This window comes from Ranitomeya variabilis, chromosome 1 (assembly GCF_051348905.1).
Source record: "Ranitomeya variabilis isolate aRanVar5 chromosome 1, aRanVar5.hap1, whole genome shotgun sequence".
NCBI classification, from domain to species: Eukaryota; Metazoa; Chordata; class Amphibia; order Anura; family Dendrobatidae; genus Ranitomeya; species Ranitomeya variabilis.
This window is the reverse complement of record NC_135232.1, coordinates 389,991,440-390,019,252: the sequence shown is the minus strand read 5'-3', so window position 1 is coordinate 390,019,252 and position 27,813 is coordinate 389,991,440. Positions and strand designations below refer to the sequence as shown.

General features: G+C 44.1%; 1 protein-coding gene across 1 annotated transcript in view; it reads left to right on the top strand.

Annotated features, from left to right (window-relative positions):
• The first annotated feature begins 9,978 nt into the window (after positions 1 to 9,978).
• Positions 9,979 to 27,813, top strand: part of ENTREP1 (endosomal transmembrane epsin interactor 1) — a 180,578-nt gene continuing 162,743 nt past the window's right edge. The window contains exon 1 of the mRNA XM_077249074.1: positions 9,979 to 10,548. Within this exon, the coding sequence (XP_077105189.1) occupies positions 10,177 to 10,548 (372 nt within the window). The 5' untranslated portion in view covers positions 9,979 to 10,176. The remainder of the gene's footprint in view (positions 10,549 to 27,813) is intronic.

The following is a 27,813-nucleotide window of genomic DNA, read 5'->3' as shown; positions in this document are numbered from 1 at the left end:
TGGTAATGTGTGGGGACGGAGCCTCATGGTAATGTGTGGGGACGGAGCCTCGTATGGTAATGTGTGGGGATGGAGCCTCGTGTGGTAATGTGTGGGGATGGAGCCTCATGTGGTAATGTGGTGGGGGGCGGGATTATGTGTGGTAATGTGGTGGGGGGGCGGTATTATCTGTGGTGATGTGGTGGAGGGGCGGGATTATGTGTGGTGATGTGGTGGGGGGTGGGATTATGTGTGTTGGGGGTGGGATTATGTGTGGTGATGTGGTGGGGGGTGGGATTATGTGTGGTGATGTGGTGGGGGTGGGATTATCTGTGGTAATGTGGTGGGGGGCGGGATTATGTGTGGTGATGTGGTGGAGGGGTGGGATTATGTGTGGTGATGTGGTGGAGGTGCGGCATTATGTGTGGTGATGTGGTAGGGGGCAGGATTATGTGTGGTGGTGGGAAGGCGGGATTATGTGTGGTGATGTGGTGGGGGCGGGATTATGTGTTGTGGGGGGGCGGGATTATGTGTGGTGATGTGGTGGGGGTTGGGATTATGTGTGGTGGGGGGGCGGGATTGTGTGTGGTGATGTGGGGGGGCAGGATTATGTGTGGTGATGTGGTGGGGGGGTGGGATTATGTGTGGTGATGTGGGGGAACAGGATCATATGTGGTAATGGGGTGGGGGGTGGGATTATGTGTGGTGATGTGTTGAGGGGGCGGGATTATGTGTGGTGAGGGGGCGGGATTATGTGTGGTAATGTGGGGGGGCGGGATTATGTGTGTTGATGTGGTGGGGGCGGGATTATGTGTGTTGATGTGGTGGGGGGCAGGATTATGTGTGGTGATGTTGTGGGGGAACAGGATTATGTGTGGTAATGGGGTGGGGGGGCGGGATTATGTGTGGTGATGTGTTGAGGGGCGGGATTATGTGTGGTAATGTGGTGAGGGGGCAGGATTATCTGTGGTGATGTGGTGGGGGGGCGGGATTATGTGTGTTGATGTGGTGGGGGCGGGATTATGTGTGTTGATGTGGTGGGGGGCAGGATTATGTGTGGTGATGTGGTGGGGGGCGGGATTATGTGTGGTAATGGGGTGGGGGGGTGGGATTATGTGTGGTGATGTGTTGAGGGGGCGGGATTATGTGTGGGAATGTGGTGAGGGGGCGGGATTATGTGTGGTAATGTGGTGGGGGGCGGGATTATGTGTGGTAATGTGGTGGGGAGGCGGGATTATCTGTGGTGATGTGGTGGGGGGGCGGGATTATGTGTGGTGATGTGGGGGGGCGGGATTATGTGTGGTGATGTGGTGGGGGGCGGGATTAAGTGTGGTGATGTGGTGGGGGGCATGATTATGTGTAGTGATGTGGTGGGGGGGCGGGATTATGTGTGGTAATGTGGTGGGGGGGCGGGATTATGTGTGGTGGGGGGTAGGATTATGTGTGGTGATGTGGTGGGGGGCGGGATTATGTGTGGTGATGGGCTGGATTATGTGTGGTGATGTGGTGGGGGCGTATTTATGTGTGGTGATGTGGTGGGGGGCGGGTTTATGTGTGGTGATGTGGTGGGGCAGTATTATGTGTGGTAATGTGGTGGGGGGGCGGGATTATGTGTGGTGATGTGGTGGGGGGTGGGATTATGTGTGGTGATGTGGTGGGGGGCGGGATTATGTGTGGTAATGGGGTGGGGGGCGGGATTATGTGTGGTACTGGGGTGGGGGGGCGGGATTATGTGTGGTAATGGGGTGGGGAGGCGGGATTATGTGTGGTAATGGGGTGGGGGGCGGGATTATGTGTGGTAATGGGGTGGGGGGCGGGACTATGTATGGTGATGGGGTGGGGGGCGGGATTATGTGTGGTGATGGGGTGGGGGGCGGGATTATGTGTGGTGATGTGGTGGGGGGCGGGATTATGTGTGGTGATGTGTTGGGGGGAGGGATGATGTGTGGTGATGTGTTGGGGGCAGGATTATGTGTGGTGATGTTGGGGGGCGGGATTATGTGTGGTAATGGGGTGAGGAGGCGGGATTGTGTGTGGTGATGTGTTGGGGGGCGGGATTATGTGTGGTGATGTGTTGGGGGCGGGATTATGTGTGGTGATGTGCTGGGGGGTGGGATTCTGTGTGCTAATGTGGTGGGGGGCGGGATTGTGTGTGGTAATGGGGTGGGGGCGGGATTGTGTGTGGTAATGTGGTAGGGGGTGGGATTGTGTGTGGTAATGTGGTGGGGGCGGGATTGTGTGTGGTAATGTGGTGGGGGCGGGATTATGTGTGGTAATGTGGGGGTGGGATTGTGTGGTGATGTTGGGGCGGAGCTACTGTGCAGAGGGCGGGAGTAGCGAGTAATCACGATGCCTCTTATATATATAGATATGGTGTGGGGGCTCTTTATTCTTGATAGCCAACCTTGCTGATGCCGACAGCTGAGGGTTGCAGCCCCCCCAGCTGTGAGTTTTGCCTGGCTGGTTATAAAAAATACAGGGGAACCTACACAGGTTTTTTTTTTTTATATTTATTTACAGCGCAGTAGTGGCTGATGAATACACCCATCCGCCGCTCCTGCTCTCACTGTTATTAGCGGCAGCAAGTGCCAGATGATGGGAGCTGTAGTCCCATCAACTGACACCAGTGACCAGAGGTAAACTTTATACCTCCGATCACAGCTGAGTGCTCACGCTGTCTTCTGACAGCATGGGAACCATGGCTCTTTGACCAGCTGGGATGATTTCACCGCTGACCAGAAGCGTTACACCGGTGTTTCCCTCGCTGTCACACAAAGTGGGAAACACCGGCTTTTGTGCTGTGTATGTTCGGCTCTATTCGGCAATTAAATCAACTATTAAATTGGCGAATATTGCAAATTGGGCGATGGTGAGCCAAACCGAACATTGATATATTTGCTCATCTCTAGTTATTACTTCATAAAGTGACACTGGTCAGAATTGTAAAATTTGGTCTGGTCAAGAAGATGAAAACAGGCTTGGGAGGTAAAGGAGTTAAAGGGAATCTGTTAATGATTGGGTGCAGAAAATTGTAGACTTTGGCACACAAAAAAATTATAATCTTTGAATTTTAATGTTGTGTAAGGCAGAAATTAAATAAATCAAATCCAAGTGAATACAGATACAATTAACTTGACGTTTCGGCCCTTCATGGCTTTTTTCAAAAGATATCTGTGTATGAAAAACCATAAAGCATTAAAATAATGTCAAACACATAATTATAACTAACAGGTGTCCATGTTCATCATTTGCTTATTATAATATGCGATAATATGAAAATGAATCTAATGTCTAGAATCCACAAAAATGCATATTATTAAAGAGAAAAGATTGTTTTTAATAAAGAAAATTTTCTTAAGAATAGAGAAAATTTTGTATGGAAAGAGTAGTCACTGCAACCTATGTGAGTTGGTAATGGGTGGTCATGTATTTATATATGTCTGGATAGAGAGTAACATTTCATGAATAGAGTTAAGTTGGGAAAGAGAAGCTGAAAAGACTATGGCTTGGACCCAGTATGTGGCCATAGCAGGCAGAAACAGTAGCTGGAACATCATTTAAGAAGTGAACATATAGCTGTAGTAGATCATATACAAAATTATGTTAGTCTATTGACCTGTACGGTGTTGGATCGCCAAATACCGTGGTGCGGAGTTCAATGATGAGTGGCATTATATACTGTGCGTCTGTGGAAGTAACTGACAAATGCGCTTCCGGGTACACTGGAGCCGAGGTCAAGTGCTGTTTGCACGTGTGTGGGCCGAAAGCAACCAGAGAAAGCCAAGGATATAGAGCGCCTGCATACAAGTGTGTACATAAGCTGAGCAAATTGCGCCTGTGTGGTTAAATCGCGGCAAGGTACGGCATATAAAAGGCATGTGAAGCCAGCATGAACGTTCTCAAAGTAATGAAGATATGCCTTATAGTTCATTAGAAAAAAGGAATGGTTAAAAAGGGGAAAGAAAACTGAAAAAAGACAGAAAAAGGTGGGAAAAAGAGAAAAAAGAAAGTAGGGAGAAAGGGGGGGAACAGAATGGAAACCATAGGGGGAAAGAGATGGATGTACCTGTTAGTGTCTACTGCAGAATCTAGAGGAAAAGAAGGAAAAAGGTTAATGCATGATTCATAATGAAAAGCCGATTAACAAACACGTATACTGTATATAATGACAATAAAATACATGTGCCACTAAAAGATTATGTACCAGCCTACATGGAATGTAATGTATCAGGGATCAATATTTGACCTCGTATTCCCTGTTGAGGAGCATTATGGACAGGGTTTGCAGAGTGTGAATCCAAAAGGATTCATGTTCCTTAAGTTTTCTAACTCTATCATCTCCTCTTCTTGGTGGGGGGGTCTGTTCAATGACTTGATGTCTTAATTGGGCGATAGAATGGCCTCTAGAGATAAAGTGGGCAGGGATGGGTAAAAGGGTCCGTCCGCACCTAATCATAGATTTATGTTGGGAAATCTGGTCTCGAATATGCTGGGTGGTTTCCCCAACATATTCAAGACCGCATGGGCACTTGATAAGATAGACAAAAGAAGATTTACAAGTGTAGTGACCTATAACTAAATAACGTTTTCCCGAGTGCGGGTAAGTGAAGGAATCCCCTTTCATGATGTTTGAACACTGTAAACATCCCAGGCAAGGAAATGTGCCTCTACGTGGTGTGGTAAAGGTGCCTTGTATGAGTTTGAATTTCTTGGAACCAATGTCCTCTCTAACCAGATGATCCCTTGTGACAGAGAAGTGGTGTACACGTAAACTCAGGTATGTTAGGATAGGCTTTTTGTAATAAGGACCAATGTCTCAAGATACATTGATTGATGTGTCTACTGAAAGGTTGAAACGTGCAGACTCTGCATCAGTGTTGTTAATGAATGTGATGTTTCCAATATCTCTGCGGTATATCCCCTCAGTAGAAATTTCATATTCATCTCTTATATATTTTGATGCGAGTCAAATTGTCAGAGACAATGCGTTGTACCCGATGATCCAGTGTACCCGGAAGCGCATTTGACGGTTACTTCCACTGACATATATAATGTCACTCATTGCTCATTGCACTCCACGGCAGCTTGAACTCAGCACCACGCATTCGGCGATCCAACACTGTACAGGTAAATAGACTTTACCATAATTCTGTACCTGTATGATCTACTACAGTTACAGCGGGGGAAATAAGTATTTGATCCCTTGCTGATTTTGTAAGTTTGCCCACTGACAAAGACATGAGTAGTTTATAATATTAAGGGTAGGTTAATTTTAACATTGAAAGATAGAATATCAAAAATAAAGTCCAGAAAATCACATTGTGTAAATTATCTAAATTTATTTACATTTTGCAGTGAGAAATAAGTATTTGATCCCCTACCAACCATTAAGAGTTCTGGCTCCTACAGACCAGTTAGATTCTACTAATCAATTTGTTACCTGCATTAAAGACAGCTGTCTTACACAGTCACCTTTATAAAAGATTCCTGTCCTCAGACTCAATTAATCGGTCAGACTCTAACCTCTACAACATGGGCAAGACCAAAGAGCTTTATAAGGATGTCAAGGACAAGATCACAGACCTGCACAAAGTTAGAATGGGCTACAAAACCATAAGTAAGACACTGGGTGAGAAGGAGACAACTGTTGGTGCAATAGCAAAAAAATGGAAGAAATACAAAATGACTGTCAATCGATATCGTTCTGGGGCACCATGTAAAATCTCACCTCGTGGGGTATCCTTGATCATGAGGAAGGTGAGACATCAGCCTAAAACTACATGGGAGGAGCTTGTTAATGATCTCAAGGCAGCTGTGCCCACAGTCACCAAGAAAACCATTGGTAACACATTACAGCGTATTGGTTTAAAACCCTGCAGTGCTCACAAGGTCCCCCTGCTCAAGAAGACACATGTGCAGGCCCATCTGAAGTTTACCAATGAACACCTGGATGATTCTGTGAGTGATTGGGAAAAGGTGCTGTGGTCTGATAAGACAAGAATTGAGCTCTTTGGCATTAACTCAACTCACCGTGGAGGAAGAGAGATGCTGCCTATGACCCAAAGAACACTGTTCCCACTGTCACGCATGGAGGTGAAAACATTATATTTTGGGGGTGTTTCTCTGCTAAGGGCACAGGACTACTTCACCGCATCTATGAGAGAATGGCTGGAGCCATGTACCGTAAAATCCTGAGTGACAACCTCCTTCCCTTCGTCAGGATATTAAAAATGGGTCGTGGCTTGATCTTCCAGCAAGACAATAAGGCAACGAAAGGAGTGATTAAAAAAGAAACACATTAAGGACATGGAGTGGCCTAGCCAGTCTCCAGACCTCCCATAGAAAACTTATGGAGGGAGTTGAAGCTCTGAGTTGCCAAGCGACGGCCTCAAAATCTTAATGATTTAAAGATGATCTGCAAAGAGGAGTGGACCAAAATTCCTCCTGACATGTGCGCAAACCTTATTATCAACTACAAAAAACATCAGACTGCTGTGCTTGCCAACAAGGCTTTTGCCACCAAGTATTAAGTCTTGTTTGCCAGAGGGATCAAATACTTATTTCTCACTGCAAAATGCAAATATATATAATTTATACAATGTGATTTTCTGGATTTTATTTTGACATTCTATCTCTTAATGATAAAATTAACCTACCCTTAATAATATAGACTGTTCATGTCTTTGTCAGTGGGAAAACTTACAAAGGGGATAAAATACTGATTTCCCCCACTGTATATGTTCTACTCATCTATATTACTTACGTGCACTTCTTATCTGATGTCCAAGCTACTGTTTCCTCCTGCTATGGCCACTTACTAGGTCCCAGCCATATTCTTTTCAGTTTCTCTTTCCCAACTTAACTCTATTCAGGAAATGTCCTTATCTATCCAGACATACAGCTCTGGCAAAAATTAGGAGACCATCACATCAAAACCCTGTCATGGGCAGCCCAATCTCCAGACCTGAACCCCATTGAAAACCTCTGGAAAGTAATCAAGAGGATGATGGGCAGTCACAAGTCATAAAACAAAGAACTGCTTACATTTTTGTGCCAGAAGCAGTGTGAAAGACTGGTGGAAAGCATGCCAAGACGCATGAAAGCTGTGATTAAAATCAAGGTTATTCCACAAAATATTGATTTCTGAACTCTTCCTGAGTTTAAACATTAGTATTGTTGTTTCCAAATGACTATAAACTTGTTTTCTTTGCATTATTTGAGGTCTGAAAGCACTGTTGTTGTTTTTTTTAATTTTGACCATTTCTCCTTTTCAGAAAAAAATACAAAATGTATTACTTGAAAGTTCGGAGACATGTTGTCAGAAGTTTATAGAATTAAAGAACAATTTACATTTTGCAGTGGTCTCTTAATTTTTGCCAGAGCTGCATATAAATACATGACCACCCATTACCAACTCACATAGACTGCAGTGGTGCAGGAGAAGGGTGTGATCAATACCATGGATGGCAAACAAGAACAAATAAATAGATTTCGGAATAAATCAAGCCAAACATGTCAATTGAAGCAAAGATCACCAAAGTACAACTTGCCTACTATGGACTCATATGAAAAGAGGGATCACTGAAGAAAGACATCATGGTCGGAAGAATAGAAGGAACAAGGCAAAGAACAAGACCAGCAAGCTGATGGTTTGATACTATCGGCAAAGAAGACCCTGGTGGACCTACCTAGGCTTGCACTAGTTCAATCTTCATCCATCAAGCTGCCATGGCTCAAGATTGAGCTGAAGGCTGTTAAAAAAAAAAAAAAAAAACTTCTAAAAGATTGTACCCCATGATATCTAGTTAGCTGACCAGTATCTCCTTCCACTTCCCCATAAATATGCAAAGTTCTGATGCCCATAATCAGTGACACATAGTAGTGTGTACAAATCAAAAGGAATGTGGAAAGGGGGTAACCCAATCTACTCCCTAGACATGGAACACTAAACAGCTGCCCTCCTTACCTACAAGGCCATAACTATAGTGTATGTGGGGAGCAGCGTCAGACTGGAGCACCTTGGGCCCACCAGAGAAAATCATTCTTTGGGCCCACTATATAGCTACATAGAAATAAATAGACCACCAATTATGCGGTAAAACACGCTAATATCAGGGTATAATATAAGGTACCGTAGTACACGTCTTAATTATGTAGCAGGGGTTGGGGTAGCCCCCTTATAGAATAGAATGCAGCCGCCCTCATATAATATAATGCAGCCCTCATGTAGTATAATGCAGCCCCCTCACAGAATAGAATGTAGCCCCCCTCATAGAATATAATGTAGCCCCCTCATAACCCCTCTCCACCACCTCTATCATTGTTCTCCCCCTCCACCCCATCATTGTCCTCATCACCACCTCCATCATTGCCTTCTCATCCACTACCCCCATCATTTCCCTTTCCACCACCTCCATCATTGCCTTCTCCCCACCAACCCATCATTGCCCTTTCCACCACCTGATTGTTTTCTCCCCTACCACCCATATCATTGCCCATTCCACCACCTCCATCATTGCCTTCTCCCGCAAAACCCCCATCATTGCCCTTTCCACCACCTCTATGATTGTTTTCTCCCCCACTACCCACATCATTGCCCACTCCATCACCTCCATCATTGCCTCCTGCCCCATCAGCCCATTGTCCTTTCCACCACCACCATCATTGCCTTTTCCCCCACCATGCCATCATTGCTTTCTCCCCCACCACTCCCATCATTGCCCTCTCCATCTCCTCCATCATTGCCTTCTCCCCACCACCCCATCATTGCCCTTTCCACTACCTCCATCATTGCCTCCTCACCCACCACCCCATCATCCTTTCCATCACCCACATCATTGCCCTCTCCACCACCTACACACACACACACCTCTGCACATTCCCCCGCAGACACACACACACAGACACCTCTCTGCATGTTCCCCCGCAGACACACACAGCACCACTCACCTGTTTGTTCCCCTGCAGCATCTTCATCGCCGGCAGCTTCCTCTCCGGCACAGCTGTTCGCTGAATGATGACATCATCCAGCTGCGCTGCTGTATCATACAGGAAGTGCCAGGCAGGAAGCAGGATGGATACCTGCAGCTCCGCTGCCATTTTCTCCTGTAGGCATCGCTCCCTGCCTGCCACACATTTTAGCCACCTGCAGGGCCCCCCCTCCACTTCCGATGCAGCCGCACTGGCTTTACATGCAATATGTTAGCCGCAGCTGCCAGCTATTACAGTGAAATGAATATTCACCCCTCTCCACACTCATGGGGGCGTTGGGAAGAGTGAATATTCATTTCTTTTTAGCAGCAGGAACAGGCTTCTACCTCCTGTCTCCTGCTCTGCTGGCCCCAAGTGGGCCCCACTGACTCACGGGCCCCATAGCAGCTATATGGTGTGCCGCTATTAGCGACACACCATTGGTTGGGGACCCCTGGACCAGCGGGGGCCCTAGGCAGCTGCCGGCGCTGTATGCTAGCAGGTGTCAGTGCCTGGGCCCTCCGGAGAATGCTCCGGTTCTCCGGTGGGCCAGTCTGACCCTGGTGGGGAGGCAGTTGCACAAAGTTCCTGGAGCAAAGGGGTCACCATGTTTGTTAGGACCATATGAAAGCTGTGGTAACTGGGGGCCTTGTTGGTAAATTTTGCATTGGAGTCCATGAGCTTTAGGTTCCACCATTGCTTGACTCCATCTGCCCAGGTAAGTGATATCTTTTTAGGAAATGGCTATACAGATAGAATGGTGAAGGTACATGCCACTAATATCGGGGCAGATTGCAAACTATTGGAAAGCTATTCTTCATTTTATGGTTTAGTAACAGATTCCCGGACTATCGGATTATGATATGAGGTCATGACACCTTATGTAGTGTCTTACAAGGGAACAGCTTGTTTTCTCTCCACACCCTCCTTGAAGCAGAGCCAGGATATGTGACACTGAGGCTCTGCTCCCTCCTACTCATCACTGGAGCTATTTTAAAACTTCTGTGTCTGATGGTCCTTAGGAAAGAGGACAGTGGGGAGAGGGAAGGGACTGGCAGAGAGAGGGCAGGAAGTAAGGCACGGGCAGTGGGGTCGCCCCGTGCTGTGCTGCCTGAAGTGATGCCATGTAGCGGCTCTGCCACCCTGGAGTTATTAGGCTGAGCATTTGTTCTGATCAGGTTTCACCCTCCCCTCTGCACAGCTTCTGCTCCCATCCCCTCCCCGGTCATGTCTCTGCCAGTGCTACTTCCTGGCTCCTGCTGTCCCATGGCCGGGCTCTCTTCTTCCATGGCCAATGCGGCACCTGTTTCTTCTCAAGGCGGAGACCCTTCCCAGCAGCGGGCACGCAGAGGCCGCGGCGCCCTTCAGCCCCCTAGATGTTCGGCCACTCTGAGCCTGTGTCCCCCTCCTCCACCGGCCGGTCTCTCCAGCAGGCGCCGGGCTGTCTCTGGGCTGATCCTTCCCGGGAGACCGCTGCTTTCCCTGGGCTTGTTACAGCTCATCCTGGGATGCTGCACCGTAGCGCTCAGCTTTGGGGCTCTGTCACTCAGCAAGAGCCCCCAGATCAGGAGCTCGTGTCCCTTCTGGGCCGGATCATCGGTGAGTACGAGGCAGACACCTGCTGCACCTCCTCTGGGATGGGGGGTGACACTCGGACCGTTATTTACCTGGGGTGACAGGGTCTGATACTTATTTATGTGTTGGGAGAGTGTCTCATATTGTGATAGCGCTGTACTGATTTATTGTGATAATGTAGTTCTCATATATGTAGTGTAATAGTGTTATACTTATGTAGTGGAGTATATAGTAATAGTGTTATACATATGTGTAGTGATAGTGTATAATTATTTATGTGTAGTGATAGTGTATACTTATTTATGTGTAGTGATAGTGTATACTTATTTATGTAGTGTAATAGTGTTATACATATGTGTAGTGATAGTGTATACTTATTTATGTAGTGTAATAGTGTTATACATATGTGTAGTGATAGTGTATACTTATTTATGTGTAGTGATAGTGTATACTTATTTATGTGTAGTGATAGTGTATACTTATTTATGTGTAGTGATAGTGTATACTTATTTATGTGTAGTGATAGTGTATACTTATTTATGTGTAGTGATAGTGTATACTTATTTATGTGTAGTGATAGTGTATACTTATTTATGTAGTGTAATAGTGTTATACATATGTGTAGTGATAGTGTATACTTATTTATGTAGTGTAATAGTGTTATACATATGTGTAGTGATAGTGTATACTTATTTATGTGTAGTGATAGTGTATACTTATTTATGTGTAGTGATAGTGTATACTTATTTATGTGTAGTGATAGTGTATACTTATTTATGTAGTGTAATAGTGTTATACATATGTGTAGTGATAGTGTATACTTATTTATGTGTAGTGATAGTGTATACTTATTTATGTGTAGTGATAGTGTATACTTATTTATGTGTAGTGATAGTGTATACTTATTTATGTGTAGTGATAGTGTTATACATATGTGTAGTGATAGTGTATAATTATTTATGTGTAGTGATAGTGTATACTTATTTATGTGTAGTGATAGTGTATACTTATTTATGTAGTGTAATAGTGTTATACATATGTGTAGTGATAGTGTATACTTATTTATGTGTAGTGATAGTGTATACTTATTTATGTGTAGTGATAGTGTATACTTATTTATGTAGTGTAATAGTGTTATACATATGTGTAGTGATAGTGTATACTTATTTATGTGTAGTGATAGTGTATACTTATTTATGTGTAGTGATAGTGTATACTTATTTATGTGTAGTGATAGTGTTATACATATGTGTAGTGATAGTGTATACTTATTTATGTGTAGTGATAGTGTATACTTATTTATGTGTAGTGATAGTGTATACTTATTTATAATCAAATAGACACAGAGATAACAATTCACTGGTCTGGTTCATGCTTGGTGCATGTTGCTTCTATACTTATTTATGTAGTGTAAGGCTGGTTTTACACTTGCTGTGTTTTTTTGGCCCGTTTTTGCGGCCCCAATGCATTTCTATGGGACCGCAAAAATTCGTAGGAGCACCGTATGGCCGTGAGGGCCGTATTTACGGCCGTGAAAAAATATCGAGCCTGCTCAATATATTTCACGGCTAACGGACACAGGCCCCATTGAAAATCAGTGGGGCCGCAAAAACAGTGGAAGCTTGTTTTTGTGGTGTACTGTGACTTCCGGTTTTGCGGAATGCCATTTTTTTTCCAATATTTTTTCCATAGTATTGGAAACCCGAAAAAAGGCGATGCGCAAGTTTTTTTACGTCCGTTATTGCGGCAGACCGTGAAAATTGGGCGATATGGCCCACAAAAAAGGCCCGCAATAACGGGCCGCAAAAAACCCGGTAAATGTAAAAGAAGCCTAATAGTGTTATACATATGTGTAGTGATAGTGTATACTTATTTATGTAGTGTAATAGTGTCATACATATGTGTAGTGATAGTGTATACTTATTTATGTAGTGTAATAGTGTATACTTATGTGTTGCGATAGTGTATACTTATTTGTAGGTTGTGATAGTGTTATACATATGTGTAGTGATAGTGTATACTTATTTATGTGTCGTAATAATGTTATACATATGTGTAGTGATAGTGTATAATTATTTATGCATTGTAGTAGTGTTTTATTTATAAACAGGACAGTTCTCTCTTCTAATACATCCCCCAAATATAATATAGATCTGCTTTAGGTATTGTGTCAAATATGTTTCAACCCTTCTTCCGAGCCCCAGTGTTCGCCACAGAGACTCCAATCGCTGGCCACGTCAGCCGGTGGTACCCACACAGCAGTGTTAGGGCTCATTCACAGTACACGTATTTTCGGTCCAAGTGCTAGCCGTAAAAAATGGACAGCTCTCAGACCAATGTTATTCAATGGGGCAGTGGAGACGAGTGGTTTTTTTTTCATGGACCAAATCTGCATGTGAAAAAAATGACAGCATTCACTAGTTTCTTCCATAACTCAGATGAGACTCGCCGACTCAAGTCTATAGGTGCCCCAAATCCCCAGATTCCATACATATAGCATCCGATTATTACAGATACATTGCAATTCAGTAACGTAGGAAAACTGTAACTGATCTTGGAAATGATTACCTGCTGCTGCTCTTAAATAGGGTTGCACACGGATGACAGGTAAGAAAAAAATCATTTGTGTTTTCTGGATGAAACGCATCCAAATCTTAATAAGCTCATGTGAACCTGTGTTGTCCCTAGATAGCACAGTTTATGGGGTAGTTCACGTGTCTTACTGTTTCTTCTCATTCAGTGTCAGACGAAACTGATCAATGCAAGTCTTTGGATTCATCCATATTCTGTTCGTTCTTTCAAGGACTGTTTGAAATAAGCTTGATAAATCTCTATCTGAATTTTTTATCTGAGAAAAACTGATGAAACTGACCAGACAATGATGATACTCTGATCAAAACCACTGATGAAACTCAGACCATTTTTTGGGAAAGAGAAAAATCACTGACAAGAAAATTAGCCCTTATTAGCAGAGTCTACATATGTCGGCCTTTATCCAGAAAAAAGTGTCAATTATACATCGATATTACAACTTGCAATCCATTTCTTGGCAGACAACTGTAAGCTCCCCATAACGGTGTTTGCAAGCCAGAGTTTTCCCAAAACAATATGTGTTCCTACATCAGTGTGTGTCAGACATGTCCCCCTTAGGCTACGTTCACATTCGCGGCTAGCGCCGCAGCGTCGGGCACCGCAGCGGCGCCGCATGCATCATGCGCCCCTATATTTAACATGGGGGCGCATGGACATGCGGTGCACTTGCTTTTTGCGCCGCATGCGTCCCTGCGGCGCCCGCGTCGGGGCGCAGAGGACGCAGCAAGTTGCATTTTTGCTGCGTCCAAAATCAATGGAAAAAAGGACGCATGCGGCGCAAAAAGCAGCGTTGTGCATGTGTTCACATTTGCGCTGTGCGTTGCGGCGGCGACGCTGCGGCGCACACCGCAAATGTGAACGTAGCCTTAGTCCACATTCACATGTTCAGTATTTGGTCAGTATTTCACATAAGTGTTTTGTACACCAAAACCAGGAGTGGAACAATCAGAGGAAAAGTATAATAGAAACACGTCACCACTTCTGTATTTATCACCCACTCCTGGTTTTGGCTTACACATACTGAGGTGAAACACTGACCAAAATACTGAACATGTCAACATGGCCTTAAAGGGTTTTCCGGTTAAGGGTCCCTTTCCACTTGCGAGATAAAAAACGGTCCGTAATCTGGACCGAAAAAACGGATGGAACGTATGCGATTTTCATGCGAGTGTCATGCGAGTACAATGCGATTTTTAATCGCATCATCCGTTTTTTATAATCGCATCATCCGTATGACATCCGTATTACTGTCCGATTTGTACGCACCGGTGTCCTTTGAAAAGCCGGCAATTCAGCGCGGTGTACAGTAAAATCACACTGACAGGTTAGAATAGAGTAGATATATACACATAGAATAGGTATATATACATATATATATGTCAGTGAGACACCTATATATGTATATTTATATTTAATGCAGCGCTAGATAGCATAAAAGCCGCTAATTCAATTGCCGGCTTTTAATTTCTCCTTCACAAACCCGACATGATATGAGACATGATTACATACAGTAAACCATCTCATATCCCCTTTTTTTTGCATATTCCACACTACTAATGTTAGTAGTGTGTATGTGCAAAATTTCAGCGCTGTAGCTGCTGAAATAAAGGGTTAAATGGCGGAAAAAATTGGCGTGGGCTCCCGCGCAATTTTCTCCGCCAGAATGGTAAAGCCAGTGACAGAGGGCAGATATTAATAGCCAGGAGAGGGTCCATGGTTATTGGCCCCCCCGTGGCTAAAAACATCTGCCCCCAGCCACCCCAGAAAAGGCACATCTGGAAGATGCGCCTATTCTGGCACTTGGCCACTCTCTTCCCACTCCCTGTAGCGGTGGGATATGGGGTAATGAAGGGTTAATGCCACCTTGCTATTGTAAGGTGACATTAAGCCAGATTAATAATGGAGAGGCGTTAATTATGACACCTATCCATTATTAATCCAATTGTAGGAAAGGGTTAAAAAACACACACACACATGATTACAAAGTAGTTTAATGAAATAAAGACAGCGGTTGTTGTAATAATTTATTGCTCTCTCAATCCATCAGGAACACCCTCGCTTGGCAACATAATAAACGCACAAGATACATACCCTCAGATGTCAGATCACGTCCCACGATGTAATCCATCTGAAGGGGTTAACTAATATTACAGGCAGGAGCCCTGCTAAATGCAGCTGTGCTCGTGCCTGTAATTCCCCGGCGAATGAATGAAATGTAGGTCATTGACCTACATTTCCTTCAGTCGCGGTGATGCGCCCCCTGGTGGATGTCCTCATATGACCTGGAGCGTGGGAAAAAGTTCCCAGGCTGCAGTTTATGAGAACATCCACCAGAGGGCGCCTCACCGCGACTCAATGTAAGTACAGATCCTGCTTTCCTTTCAGCACCCGGGGGATTACAGGCACGAGCGAGTGGTTTATCGCAGCTCTGCCTGTAATATTAGTTAACCCCTTCAGATGGATTACCTCGTGGGACATGATCGGACATCAGAAGGTATGTATCTTGTGCGGTTATTATTTTGCCAAGCGAGGGTTTCCTGATGGATTGAGAGAACAATAAATTATTACAACAACCGCTGTGTTTATTTCATTAAACTACTTTTAAATCATGTGTGTGTGTTTTTTAACCCTTTCCTACAATTGGATTAATAATGGATAGGTGTCATAATTGACGCCTCTCCATTATTAATCTGGCTTAATGTCACCTTACAATAGCAAGGTGGCATTAACCCTTCATTACCCCATATCCCACCGCTACAGGGAGTGGGAAGAGAGTGGCCAATTGCCAGAATAGGCGCATCTTCCAGATGTGCCTTTTCTGGGGTGGCTGGGGGCAGATGTTTTTAGCCACGGGGGGGCCAATAACCATGGACCCTCTCCTGGCTATTAATATCTGCCCTCAGTCACTGGCTTTACCGCTCTGGCGGAGAAAATTGCGCGGGAGCCCACGCCAATTTTTTCCGCCATTTAACCCTTTATTTCAGCAGCTACAGCGCTGAAATTTTGCACATACACACTACTAACATTAGTAATGTGGAATATGCAAAAAAAAGGGGGATATGAGATGGTTTACTGTATGTAAACCATGTCTCATATCCTGTCGGGTTTGTGCAGGAGAAATGAGAAGCCGGCAATTGAATTAGCGGCTTTAATGCTATCTAGTGCTGCATTAAATATAAATATACATATATAGATGTCTCACTGACATATATATATGTATATAGACACATTCTATGTGTATATATCTAGTCTATTCTAACCTATCAGTGTGATTTTACTGTACACCGCGCTGAATTACCGGCTTTTCAAAGGACACCGGTGCCTAAAAATCGGACAGAACTCGCATGGTGCGAGTGCTGTGCGATTTTTTTCTCGCACCCATTGACTTGCATTGGCGAGTCTCGTCCGAGAATCGCAGCAATACGCAGCATGCTGCGATTTTTTTCTCAGCCGATCCAGATTTTTCTCAGTCCGATTTCGGCTGAGAAAAAAATCGCAAATCAAAAGACACCTATTAACTAACATTGGTCCGAGTGCAATCCGATTTTTTATCGGATTGCACGCGTCCGTTTTCCTCGCAAGTGGAAAGGGACCCTAAAATGAAAAATCTGCAGTCACTTTCGAATCCTATGAGCTCACACGCACTGCGCTGCAAGGATTCGCCGGTTTCTGAGCTGGAAATGGCAGTAATGTATCCAATATGCATACTCCTGTGCAGAAGCCGTCTAGTGAGAACAGCATCGCTCGAGGCCGCAACCTTTAGATGGCACCCACGCCCACTGGATGGCTGCACAAACTAGCCAGCGCGACCTCGCATCATACACTTGCACAGCTTCTGCCTGGGAGTATGCATATCGCATACAACACCGCTTTTCGCAGCTCAGAAACCAGCGAATCCTTGCAGTGCACAGTGCATGCACTGAGGGGGATTCAAAAGTCTGCAGTCACACAGCAAGCCGTCGTTCTCCTGTAATAAAACAAAAATTTAAAACAGTATCCCTCACCTGTCAGTCGTTCTGTCTAACGCCGTAATCCATGTTTAGGGGATGAATAGTTTTCATAGCTGTCACAGCTTCCCTAGGCCACAGTGAGTGATGAAACCATGACACATCTCATGGCAGTCAGTGTGGGGGATGAAGATATAGTACAGGTGACAGCACTGTGAAAAGAGAGCTGCAGCTGCAAAGATGTTTGTAATGAGGCAAAAATCAGCCTAAGGGTATGTTTCCACGTTCAGTTTTGCTTCAGGCTTTCGTCAGGATTTTATGCAGGTAAAATCCTGACCAAAACTGCACCTGAGGTCACTGGCAGGTCACCTGTGGTGTACCTGCGTGTTTTGCTCATAGTAGCAACATGCTGCGTTTAGAAAAAACGCACCACACATGCGTTTTTGCGGCAAAAACGCATGCGTTTTTAAACGCATAGTGGAGTCTGGATTTCATAAAATCCCATCCACTATGCTGTAACATCTGGACGCTGCGTTTTTGACGCTGCGGAAAAACGCAGCGTCAAAAACGCAGCGTTTCCTGAACGTGGAAACATACCCTTAGGGTATGTGTCCACGTTCAGGATTGCATCAGGATTTGGTCAGGATTTTTCATCAGTATTTGTAAGCCAAAACCAGGAGTGGAACAATTAGGCCGGGGACACACACAACGTATAAAAAAAGGTCCGTTTTTCACGGACGAGAATCGCACAAATGTTTCCCAAACAGTGATCCGTGTGCAGTGCGAAGATGCGATTTCCTCGCATCAAATGATCCTTTTGACATCCGTGTGACATCCGTATGGCATCCGTATGCCGAGATTTTCTCGCAGGCTTGCAAAACCGACATCTAATGGATTTATGTGCTCAAATGTTCGTTAAAACATATATACAGTATATATATATATATATATATATATATATATATATATATATATAATTGACACACATATATATATATTCTGTATTTATATTTAATTCAGCGCGATATCTGTGAAAAGCCGGTAATTCAATTGCCGGCTTTTCATTTCTCCTTCCCAAACCCGACATGATATGAGACATGGTTTACATACAGTAAACCATGTCATATCCCCCTTTTTTTTGCATATTCCACACTACTAATGTTAGTAGTTTGTATGTGCAAAATTTGGGCGCTGTAGCGTTTAAAATAAAGGGTTAAATGGCGGAAAAAAATGGCGTGGGCTCCCGCACAATTTTCTCCGCCAGAGTGTCACCTATCCATTATTAATCCAGTTGTCTGAAAGGGTTAAAAAAAACACACACACACACACACACACATGATTAAAAAGTATTTTAATGAAATAAACACACAGGTTGTTTTAATATTTTATTGCTCTCTCAATCCATCCGGAAGACCCTCGCTTGGCAAAATAATAAACCCACAATATACATACCCTCTCTGATGAACTGTCACGTCCCACGAGGTAATCCATCTGAAGGGGTTAAAATATTTTACAGGCAGGAGCCCTGCTAATGCAGCTGTGCTCGTGTCTGTAAGCCCCGGCGAATGAAGGAAATGTAGGTCAATGACCTATAGTTACCTTCAGTCGCAGTGATGCGCCCCCTGGTGGATGTCCTCATATGACCTGGAGCGTGGGAAAAAGTTCCCAGGCTGCAGTTCATGAGAACATCCAGCAGGGGGCGCATCACCGCAAATCAATGTAAGTACAGATCACCTTGATTTCCTTTCAGTACCCGGGGTTTTTACAACCACGAGCGAGTGCTTTAGCGCAGCTCCTGGCTGTAAAATGATTTAACCCCTTCAGATGGATTACCTCGTGGGACCTGACAGTACATCAGAAGGTATGTATATTGTTGGTTTATTATTTGGCCAAGCGAGGGTGTTCCGGATGGATTGAGAGAGCAATAAAATACTAAACAACCTGTTTGTTTATTTCATTAAAATACTTTTTAATAACGTGTGTGTGGTTTTTAACCCTTTCAGACAATTGGATTAATAATGGATAGGTGTCATAATTGACGCCTCTCCATTATTAATCTGGCTTAATGTCACCTTACAATAGCAAGGTGGCATTAACCCTTCATTACCCCATATCTCACCGCTACACGGGAGTGGGAAGAGAGTGGCCAAGTGCCAGAATAGGCGCATCTTCCAGATGTGCATTTTCTGGGGTGGCTGGGGGCAGATGTTTTTAGCCACGGGGGGGCCAATAACCATGGACCCTCTCCTGGCTATTAATATCTGCCCTCAGTCACTGGCTTTACCACTCTAGCGGAGAAAATTGCGCGGGAGCCCACGCCAATTTTTTCCGCGATTTAACCCTTTATTTTAGCAACTACAGCGCCCAAATTTTGCACATACACACTACTAACATTAGTAGTGTGGAATATGCAAAAAAAAGGGGGATATGACATGGTTTACTGTATGTAAACCATGTCTCATATCAGTTCACCTATACTCAAAGCAAGGCTTAGATAGTGGCACTTCCCACAACAATATAAACCAATCTGAAAAAAGGCGGAAGCAAATGCCAATTTTAAAATTTAAACACTTTATTATTAAACAGATTTTAATACAAGTACAAAAGGTTAAAAAATGGAGATACTAGTGCACAATATGGCTGCCTAGCTGGGTAGTTTACCCCCAAAACATCCTAAGTATCCCTACTGGTTAACGCCCATTTAACTAAACATCACATACCGTATATCCTGAGGGCTATTGTATTTATGTTTCCCAATCTGTAACTTACTCCCTTTCAAAGTGGCTCAATCATGCCTACATATTATTAAGACGGTCAAGAGAAACATTATACATGACGCCAATACAAAAATTCATAGCTAATAAACTGATACCACACAATAAAAGTGCCTAGTGCTGAAAACCGGACTGTCATAAGTCATATATAGTTAATAAGGTAAGGTATACCTCAATAGGATTTCACGTACGGCAGACACAGATGGATCCATAAGATCTTTGTGATAAACATAATTCAAATGTAAAGGGCATAGACATGCGTTCAATATACTGAAGCAAGCATCTATAAAGTGGCAGTATTAGCAACAACCAAAAAAATGGGCAGTCAGAGATCAGTCTAAATAAACATGAGGATAAAGGGGTATACGACCTAGTTTAGCAGCGTGGGTCCCCGACGCGCGTTTCGCGTTCCGCTTCTTCCTGGGGGATTTTCCTTCTCATATCATGTCGGGTTTAGGCAATTGAATTACCGGCTTTTCTCTAACACCGCTGCGTATTTCTCGCAATGCACACACATGGTCCGTGTGTAATCCGATTTTTTCTCGCACCCATAGACTTGCATTGGCGAGTCTCGGCCGAGATACGCTGACAATCGCAGCATGCTGCGTTTTCACTCGGATCCTGAATACGGTGGAGAAAATATCGGATGATGGGAGCTGCACCATAGATTAACATTGGGCCGAGTGCTATGCGATTTTTTATCGCATAGCACTCGTCTGTATTACGGTCTAGTGTGACCCCGGCCTTAGAGGAAAAGTATAATAGAAACATATGCTCCACTTTTGCATTTATCACCCACTCCTGGCTTTGGCTTACAAATACTGATGAAAAGTCCTTACCAAATCCTGATGCAATCCTGAACGTGGACACATACCCTTAGGGTATGTGTCCACGTTCAGGATTGCATCAGGATTTGGTCAGGATTTTTCATCAGTATTTGTAAGCCAAAACCAGGAGTGGAACAATTAGAGGAAAAGTATAACAGAAACATATGCACCACTTCTGCATTTATCACCCACTCCTGGTTTTGGCTTACAAATACTGATGAAACATCCTGACCAAATCCTGATGCAATCCTGAACGTGGACACATACCCTTATTATATTCCCCTCCCCAAATTGACTGCAATGCGTATTTAACCCCTTCCCCCCGAAGCATGTTTTCAACTTCCTGACCAGGCCATTTTTTTCAATTTTGACCACTGTCACTTTGAGGACATAACTCTGGAACGCTTCAACGGATCCAGGTGATTCTTAGATTGTTTTCTCGTTACATATTGTACTTTATGATTTCTTCGATATGACTTTTATTTGTGAAAAACTGAAATTTTGCAAAAGTTTTGTAAGTTTATTAATTTTTGAACTTTGAATTTTTATGCCCTTAAATCAGAGAGATATGTCACAAAAATTAGTTCATAAATAACATTTCCAACATATCTACTATACATCAGCACAATTTTGGAGCCAAATTTTTTTTTTTGTCAGGAAGTTATAAGGGTTAAAAGTTGACCAGCGATTTTTCTTTTTTTCAATAAAATTTACAAAACCTTTTTTTAGGGACCACCTCACACTTGAAATCACTTTGAGGGGTCTATATGACAGAAAATACCCAAAAGTTACACCATTCCAAAAACTGCACCCCTCAAGGTACTCAAAACCATATTCAAGAAGTTTATTAACCCTTCAGGTGCTTCACAGGAGCTGAGGCAACGTGGAAGGAAAAAATGAACATTTAACTTTTTAGTCACAAAATGATCTTTTGGAAAAAATTTGTTTATTTTCACAAGGGTTAAAGGAGAAATTGATCCACTAAAGTTGTTGAGCAATTTCTACTGAGCACGCAGATACCCATGTAGGCGAAAACCACGGTTTGGGCGCACGGCAGGGCTAGGAAGGGTAGGAGCGCCTGTTAACGTTTTGAACGCAAAATTGACTGGAATTGAGAGCGGACGCCATGTTGCATTTGAAGAGCCCCTGATGTGCCTAAACATTGGAAACCCCCCACGATTACCCCATTTTGGAAACTAGACCCTTTAACGAACTTATGTAGCTGTGTGGTGAGCACTTTGAACCCCCAGGTGCTTCACAGAAGTTTATAACGTAGAGCCGTGAAAATAAAAAATAAAATTTTTTCCACAAAAATTATCTTTCAGCAACGATTTTTTTATTTTCACAAGTGTAAAAGGAGAAAATGGTCCACTAAAATTATTGAGCAATTTCTCCTGAGTTCGCTGATACCCCATATGTTGGGGAAAACTAGTTTGGGTGCACGGCAGGGCTCGGAAGGGAAGGAGCGCCTTTTGACTTTTTGAATGCAAAATTGACTGGAATTGAGAGCGGACGTCATGTCGTGTTTGAAGAGCCCCTGATGTGCCTAAACATTGGAAAACCCTGACAAGTGACCCCATTTTGGAAACTAGACCCTTTAATGAACTTATGTAGCTGTGTGGTGAGCAGATTGAACCCCCAGGCTCTTCACAGAAGTTTATAACGTAGAGCCGTGAAAAAAAAAATCAAATTTTTTCCACAAAAATGATCTTTTGGCAACAATTTTTTTATTTTCGCAAGTGTAAAAGGAGAAAATGGTCAATAAAATTGTTGAGCAGTTTCTCCTGAGTACGCCAATACCCCATATGTGGGGAAAAAGTACTGTTTGGGCGCACAGCAGGGCTCGGAAGGGAAGGAGCGCTTTTTGACTTTTTGAATGCAAAATTTGCTGGAATTGAGAGCGGATGCCATGTCGCGTTTGAAGAGCCCTTGATGTGCCTAAACATTGGAAAACCTGCACAAGTGACCCAATTTTGGAAACTTGACCCTTTATTGATCTTATGTAGCTGTGTGTTGAGCAGTTTGAACCCTCAGGCTCTTCACAGAAGTTTATAACCTAGAGCCGTGAAAAAAAAAATCACATTTTTTTACACAAAAATGATCTTTTAGCCCCAATTTTTTTATTTTCACAGAGGTAACAGGAGAAAATAGACCACTAAAGTTGTTGCACATATTCTCCTGAGAACGCTGATACCCCATATGTTGGGGAAAACCACTCTTTGTGCACACGGCAGGGCACAGAATGGAAGGAGTGACTTTTGGATTGCAGACTTTAGTGGAATGGTCTGCTGGCGTCATGTTGCATTTGCAGAGCCTCTGATGTGTCTAAACAGTGCAAATCTCCCACAAGTGACCCTATTTTGGAAACTAGACCTCCCAAGGAATTTATTTAGATATGTGGTGAGCACATTAAACCTCCAAGTGCCTCACAGAAAATTATAACGTTGAGTCGTGAACATTAAAAAAAGCACATTTTTTCCATAAAAATTATCTTTAATCCCCAATTTTTTTATTTTCACAAAGGTAATAGGAGAAAGTAGACCAATAAAGTTGTTGCACATTTTCTCTTGAGTATGTCGATACCTCATGTGGGAGAAAACTACTGTTTGTGCGCACGGCAGGGATCAGAATGGAAGGAGTTTTGGATTGCAGATTTTGATGGAATGGTCTGCGGGTGTCATGTTGCATTTGCAGAGCCCCTGATGTGCCTTAAAAGTGGAAATCCTCCACAATTGACCCCATTTTGGAAACTTCACCTGTGAAGGAATTTATCTACAGGCATAGTTTTATAGTAATAATTATAATGCTTTTGGTTTTACTGGTGTATGAATTTATAATGTGGTGTTATGTGTAAGATGTGCGGGTACATAAGATTATAAAAGTGTGCTGTTCCAACAGGGTATAAACTAAGTTTAGTAATTTGTGGACGTGTGGTACACTTTGAAACAATCCTTAATGCAAAGGCCAGGTTTTACAGGGCAGGTTTCACAATGGTAAGTTGTGTCCTTTTGGATTCCCCTCTTGTAGCATACTCTGCACCGTTTTTGTGATCAGCCTGTCCATGCTGTTTGGGGAACCTGTCTTGGGAAATGTTGACCTTGGACAATACGGGCACTCTCAGATTCATAAGTACTGGGGCCCTCACCTCCCCGAGTGCCAAACATTAGGGCCTTGATAACTTCCTCCTGAAACTGAAGGAAGGTCCCCGTATTGCCTGCAGATCAGAACAGCCCAAAAGCATTATACAGTGCCATCTGTACAATATGCACGGCCAATTTTTTGTACCATGCTTTGGCTTTTCGCATGGCACTGTATGGTTGGAGGACCTGATCTGAAAGATCCACACCCCCCATGTACCGATTGTAATCCAAGATACAATCTGGCTTTCTGACTTGTGCTGTGGTCCCACGAACAGTGACAAGGGAACTGTTGTCACGGTGTATGGTGGTCAAGACAAGGACATCCCTTTTGTCCTTATACTTGACCACCAGCATGTTGTCGCTGCATTGGGCTCTGCTATCCCATTTACTCACTGTTTGCCCAATTAGCGGCTTAGGGAGGCCTCGCTGATTTTTTCGCACGGTGCCACATGCAGTTGTACCTCTGGCAGAGTGGGCCTTGAAGAGTGGGACGCTGGTGTAAAAGTTATCAATGTAGAGGTGATAACCCTTATCCAGCAGTGGATGCACCAATTCCCACACAATTTTCCCACTCACCCCCAGGACAGGGGGGGGGGGGGGGGAGGCGTTCAGGGGGGTTAATTTAGGTGTCCTTCCCCTCATAGACCCTAAATCTGGGGGTGTACCCTGAGGTACTCTCGCACAGTTTGTACAACTTTATTCCGTACCTGGACCTCTTACTGGGCAGGTATTGTCGGAATTTTAGCCTCCCTTTGAAGTGAACGAGAGATTCATCAATAGCGATGTTTCTCTGGGGTGTGTACACCTCAGCAAATTTTCTCCTGAAGTGTTTAACCACTGGCTGAATTTTATATAGACGATCAAAGTTTGGATCGTCTTGGGAAGGACACTGCATTATGACTGTAATGCAAAAATCTTTGGATCCCTTCAAATCATATCCTTGTCATGGCCATGCGGAATACCGGTGTACTGTAGAGAATATCAGTACTCCAGTATTGCCGAAGCTCTGTTTTTTTTATTATGCCCATATGCAGCACAATTCCCCAAAATGTCATCATCTCTGCTGCATTTACAGGGGGAGTATGATGACGTGGGATTTTGGGTGAAAAATTGTTGGGCATACAGGTTCGTCTGGGCCACCATAAGATTTATTATTTCATCACTGAAAAAGAATTTGAAAAAGTCAATTTCAGTGAGGCCACAGTGGTGTCAAACTGGATTCCTGAGCTGCGGCTGAAATCCGGAATGACGGGCTGATAATTTTCGGGGGTGCAATCCATATGGGATCGATTGCTGCAGGAGTTGCCTGGGTCCTAGGGTGCCTTGTTAGGGGTCCTTCATCACTAGATGAGGAGGAGGAGGAATAGAGGAATGTGGGATCTTTCCTCACTGTTTGAATCCGTGTCGGACGCAATGAAGTCGTAAGCCTCCTGGTGAATAGCGCCTTCTTGTCGAATGGGCCATTTTTTTTTATTTTTCCATACCTCGGGGATGTGTATGTAAGTGGTGCTTTTACATGTGTAATGTGTGGGGCTTGTGTATAGGATACTCTTTATTATAACAAAACAGAGAGAAAAAAAAGTTGAGAGATAAAATGTAGAAGAAAAAAATGGAAAGAAAAATCAGATGTAAAAAAAAAGTTTGCATGAAAAATACAGACATTCACTACACTAATGCCCTCCCTATAAATGTACCAGACGCAAATTCTTTTTTACAAAAGAAAAACGGACATCACCAACAATGTGACGTACGCTCCCCTAATGCACTTTTTATGCAAGAAAAAAAAAAGCTACCTCCCTACTTATAAAAGTACTCTGTACTTTTTTTTTCTAAAACAAGATCGGTCGTCACTAACGCTTTGACGCCGGCTATACTAACACCATACCTCCCAACTTTTGAAGATGGGAAAGAGGAACAAAGTGGCTAATTTTAGGCCACGCCTCTGACCACACCCATTCATATCTATTCACACCCATATCCATGTCCCAACCACACCCATTTAGCACTGCTGATCACACTGTTTCATAAAGAATAATTATAAACAAAAAAATATGGCCACACAGTGCTCCATACTGTATAATGGCCACACATGATGCTCAATACTGTTTAATGGCCACACAGTGCTCCATACTGTATAATGGCCCCACAATGCTCCATAGTGTATAATAGCCCCACATGATGCTCCATACTGTATAATGACCACACATGTTGCTCCATACTGTATAATGGCCCCACATGATGCTCCATACTGTATAATGGCCACACATGATGCTCCATACTGTATAATGACCACACATGATGCTCCATACTGTATAATGGCCACACATGATGCTCCATACTGTATAATGGCCACATATGATGCTCCATACTGTATAATAGCCACACATGATGCTCCATACTGTGTAATGACTGCACATGATGCTCCATACTGTATATTGGCCGCAGATAATGCTCCATACTGTATAATGACTGCACATGATGCTCCATACTGTATATTGGCCGCACATGATACTTCGTACCGTATAATGACTACACATAGCTACTCCTACACACGCGGCTGCACTCTGTACACTTTTCACAAACGGCTCCGCTCCATACACACGGCTCCACTCCATACACCTCATACACACACGGCTCTGCTCCGTACACCTCGTACACATTCAGCTCCACTCCATACACCTCGTACACATTTAGCTCTGCTCCATACACCTCGTACACATTTAGCTCCTCTCCATACACCTCATACACACACAGCTCCGCTCTGTACACCTTGTACACATTCAGCTCCGCTCCATGCACCTCGTACACATTTAGCTCCGCTCCATACACCTCATACACACACGTCTCCGCTCCGTGCACCTCGTACACATTCAGCTCCGCTCCATACACCTCGTACACATTTAGCTCCACTCCATACACCTCATACACACACGGCTCCGCTCCACACATCTCATACACATTCAGCTCCGCTTCATACACCTCATACACATTTAGCTCCACTCCATACACCTCATACACACACGGCTCCCCTCCATACACCTCATACACACACAGCTCTGCTCCATACACCTCGTACACATTTAGCTCTGCTCCATACACCTCATACACACATGGCTCCGCCCCATACACCTCCGCTCCATACACCTCATACACATTTAGCTCCGCTCCATACACCTCATACACACACGGCTCCACTCCGTACACCTCATACACACACAGCTCCGCTCCGTACACCTCGTACACATTCAGCTCCGCTCCATACACCTCGTACACATTCAGCTCCGCTCCATACACCTCGTACACATTTAGCTCCACTCCATACACCTCATACACACACGGCTCCACTCCATACACCTCATACACACGGCTCCGCTCCATACACCTCGTACACATTCAGCTCCGCTCAATACACCTCATACACATTCAGCTCCGCTCCATACACCTCGTACACATTTAGCTCCACTCCATACACCTCATACACACACGGCTCCACTCCATACACCTCATACACACGGCTCCGCTCCATACACCTCGTTCACATTCAGCTCCGCTCAATACACCTCATACACATTCAGCTCCGCTCCATACACCTCGTACACATTTAGCTCCACTCCATACACCTCATACACACACGGCTCCGCTCCATACACCTCATACACACACAGCTCCACTCCATACACCTCGTACACATTTAGCTCCGCTCCATACACCTCATACACACACGGCTCCGCCCCATACACCTCTTACACACACGGCTCCGCTCCATACACCTCGTACACATTTAGCTCCGCTCCCTACACCTCATACACACACGGCTCCGCTCCGTACACCTCATACACATTCAGCTCCGCTCCATACACCTCGTACACACACGGCTCCACTCCGTACACCTCGTACACACATGGCTCCGCTCCATACACCTCATACACACACGGCTCCACTCCGTACACCTCGTACACCTTCAGCTCCGCTCCATACACCTCGTACACATTTAGCTCTGCTCCATACA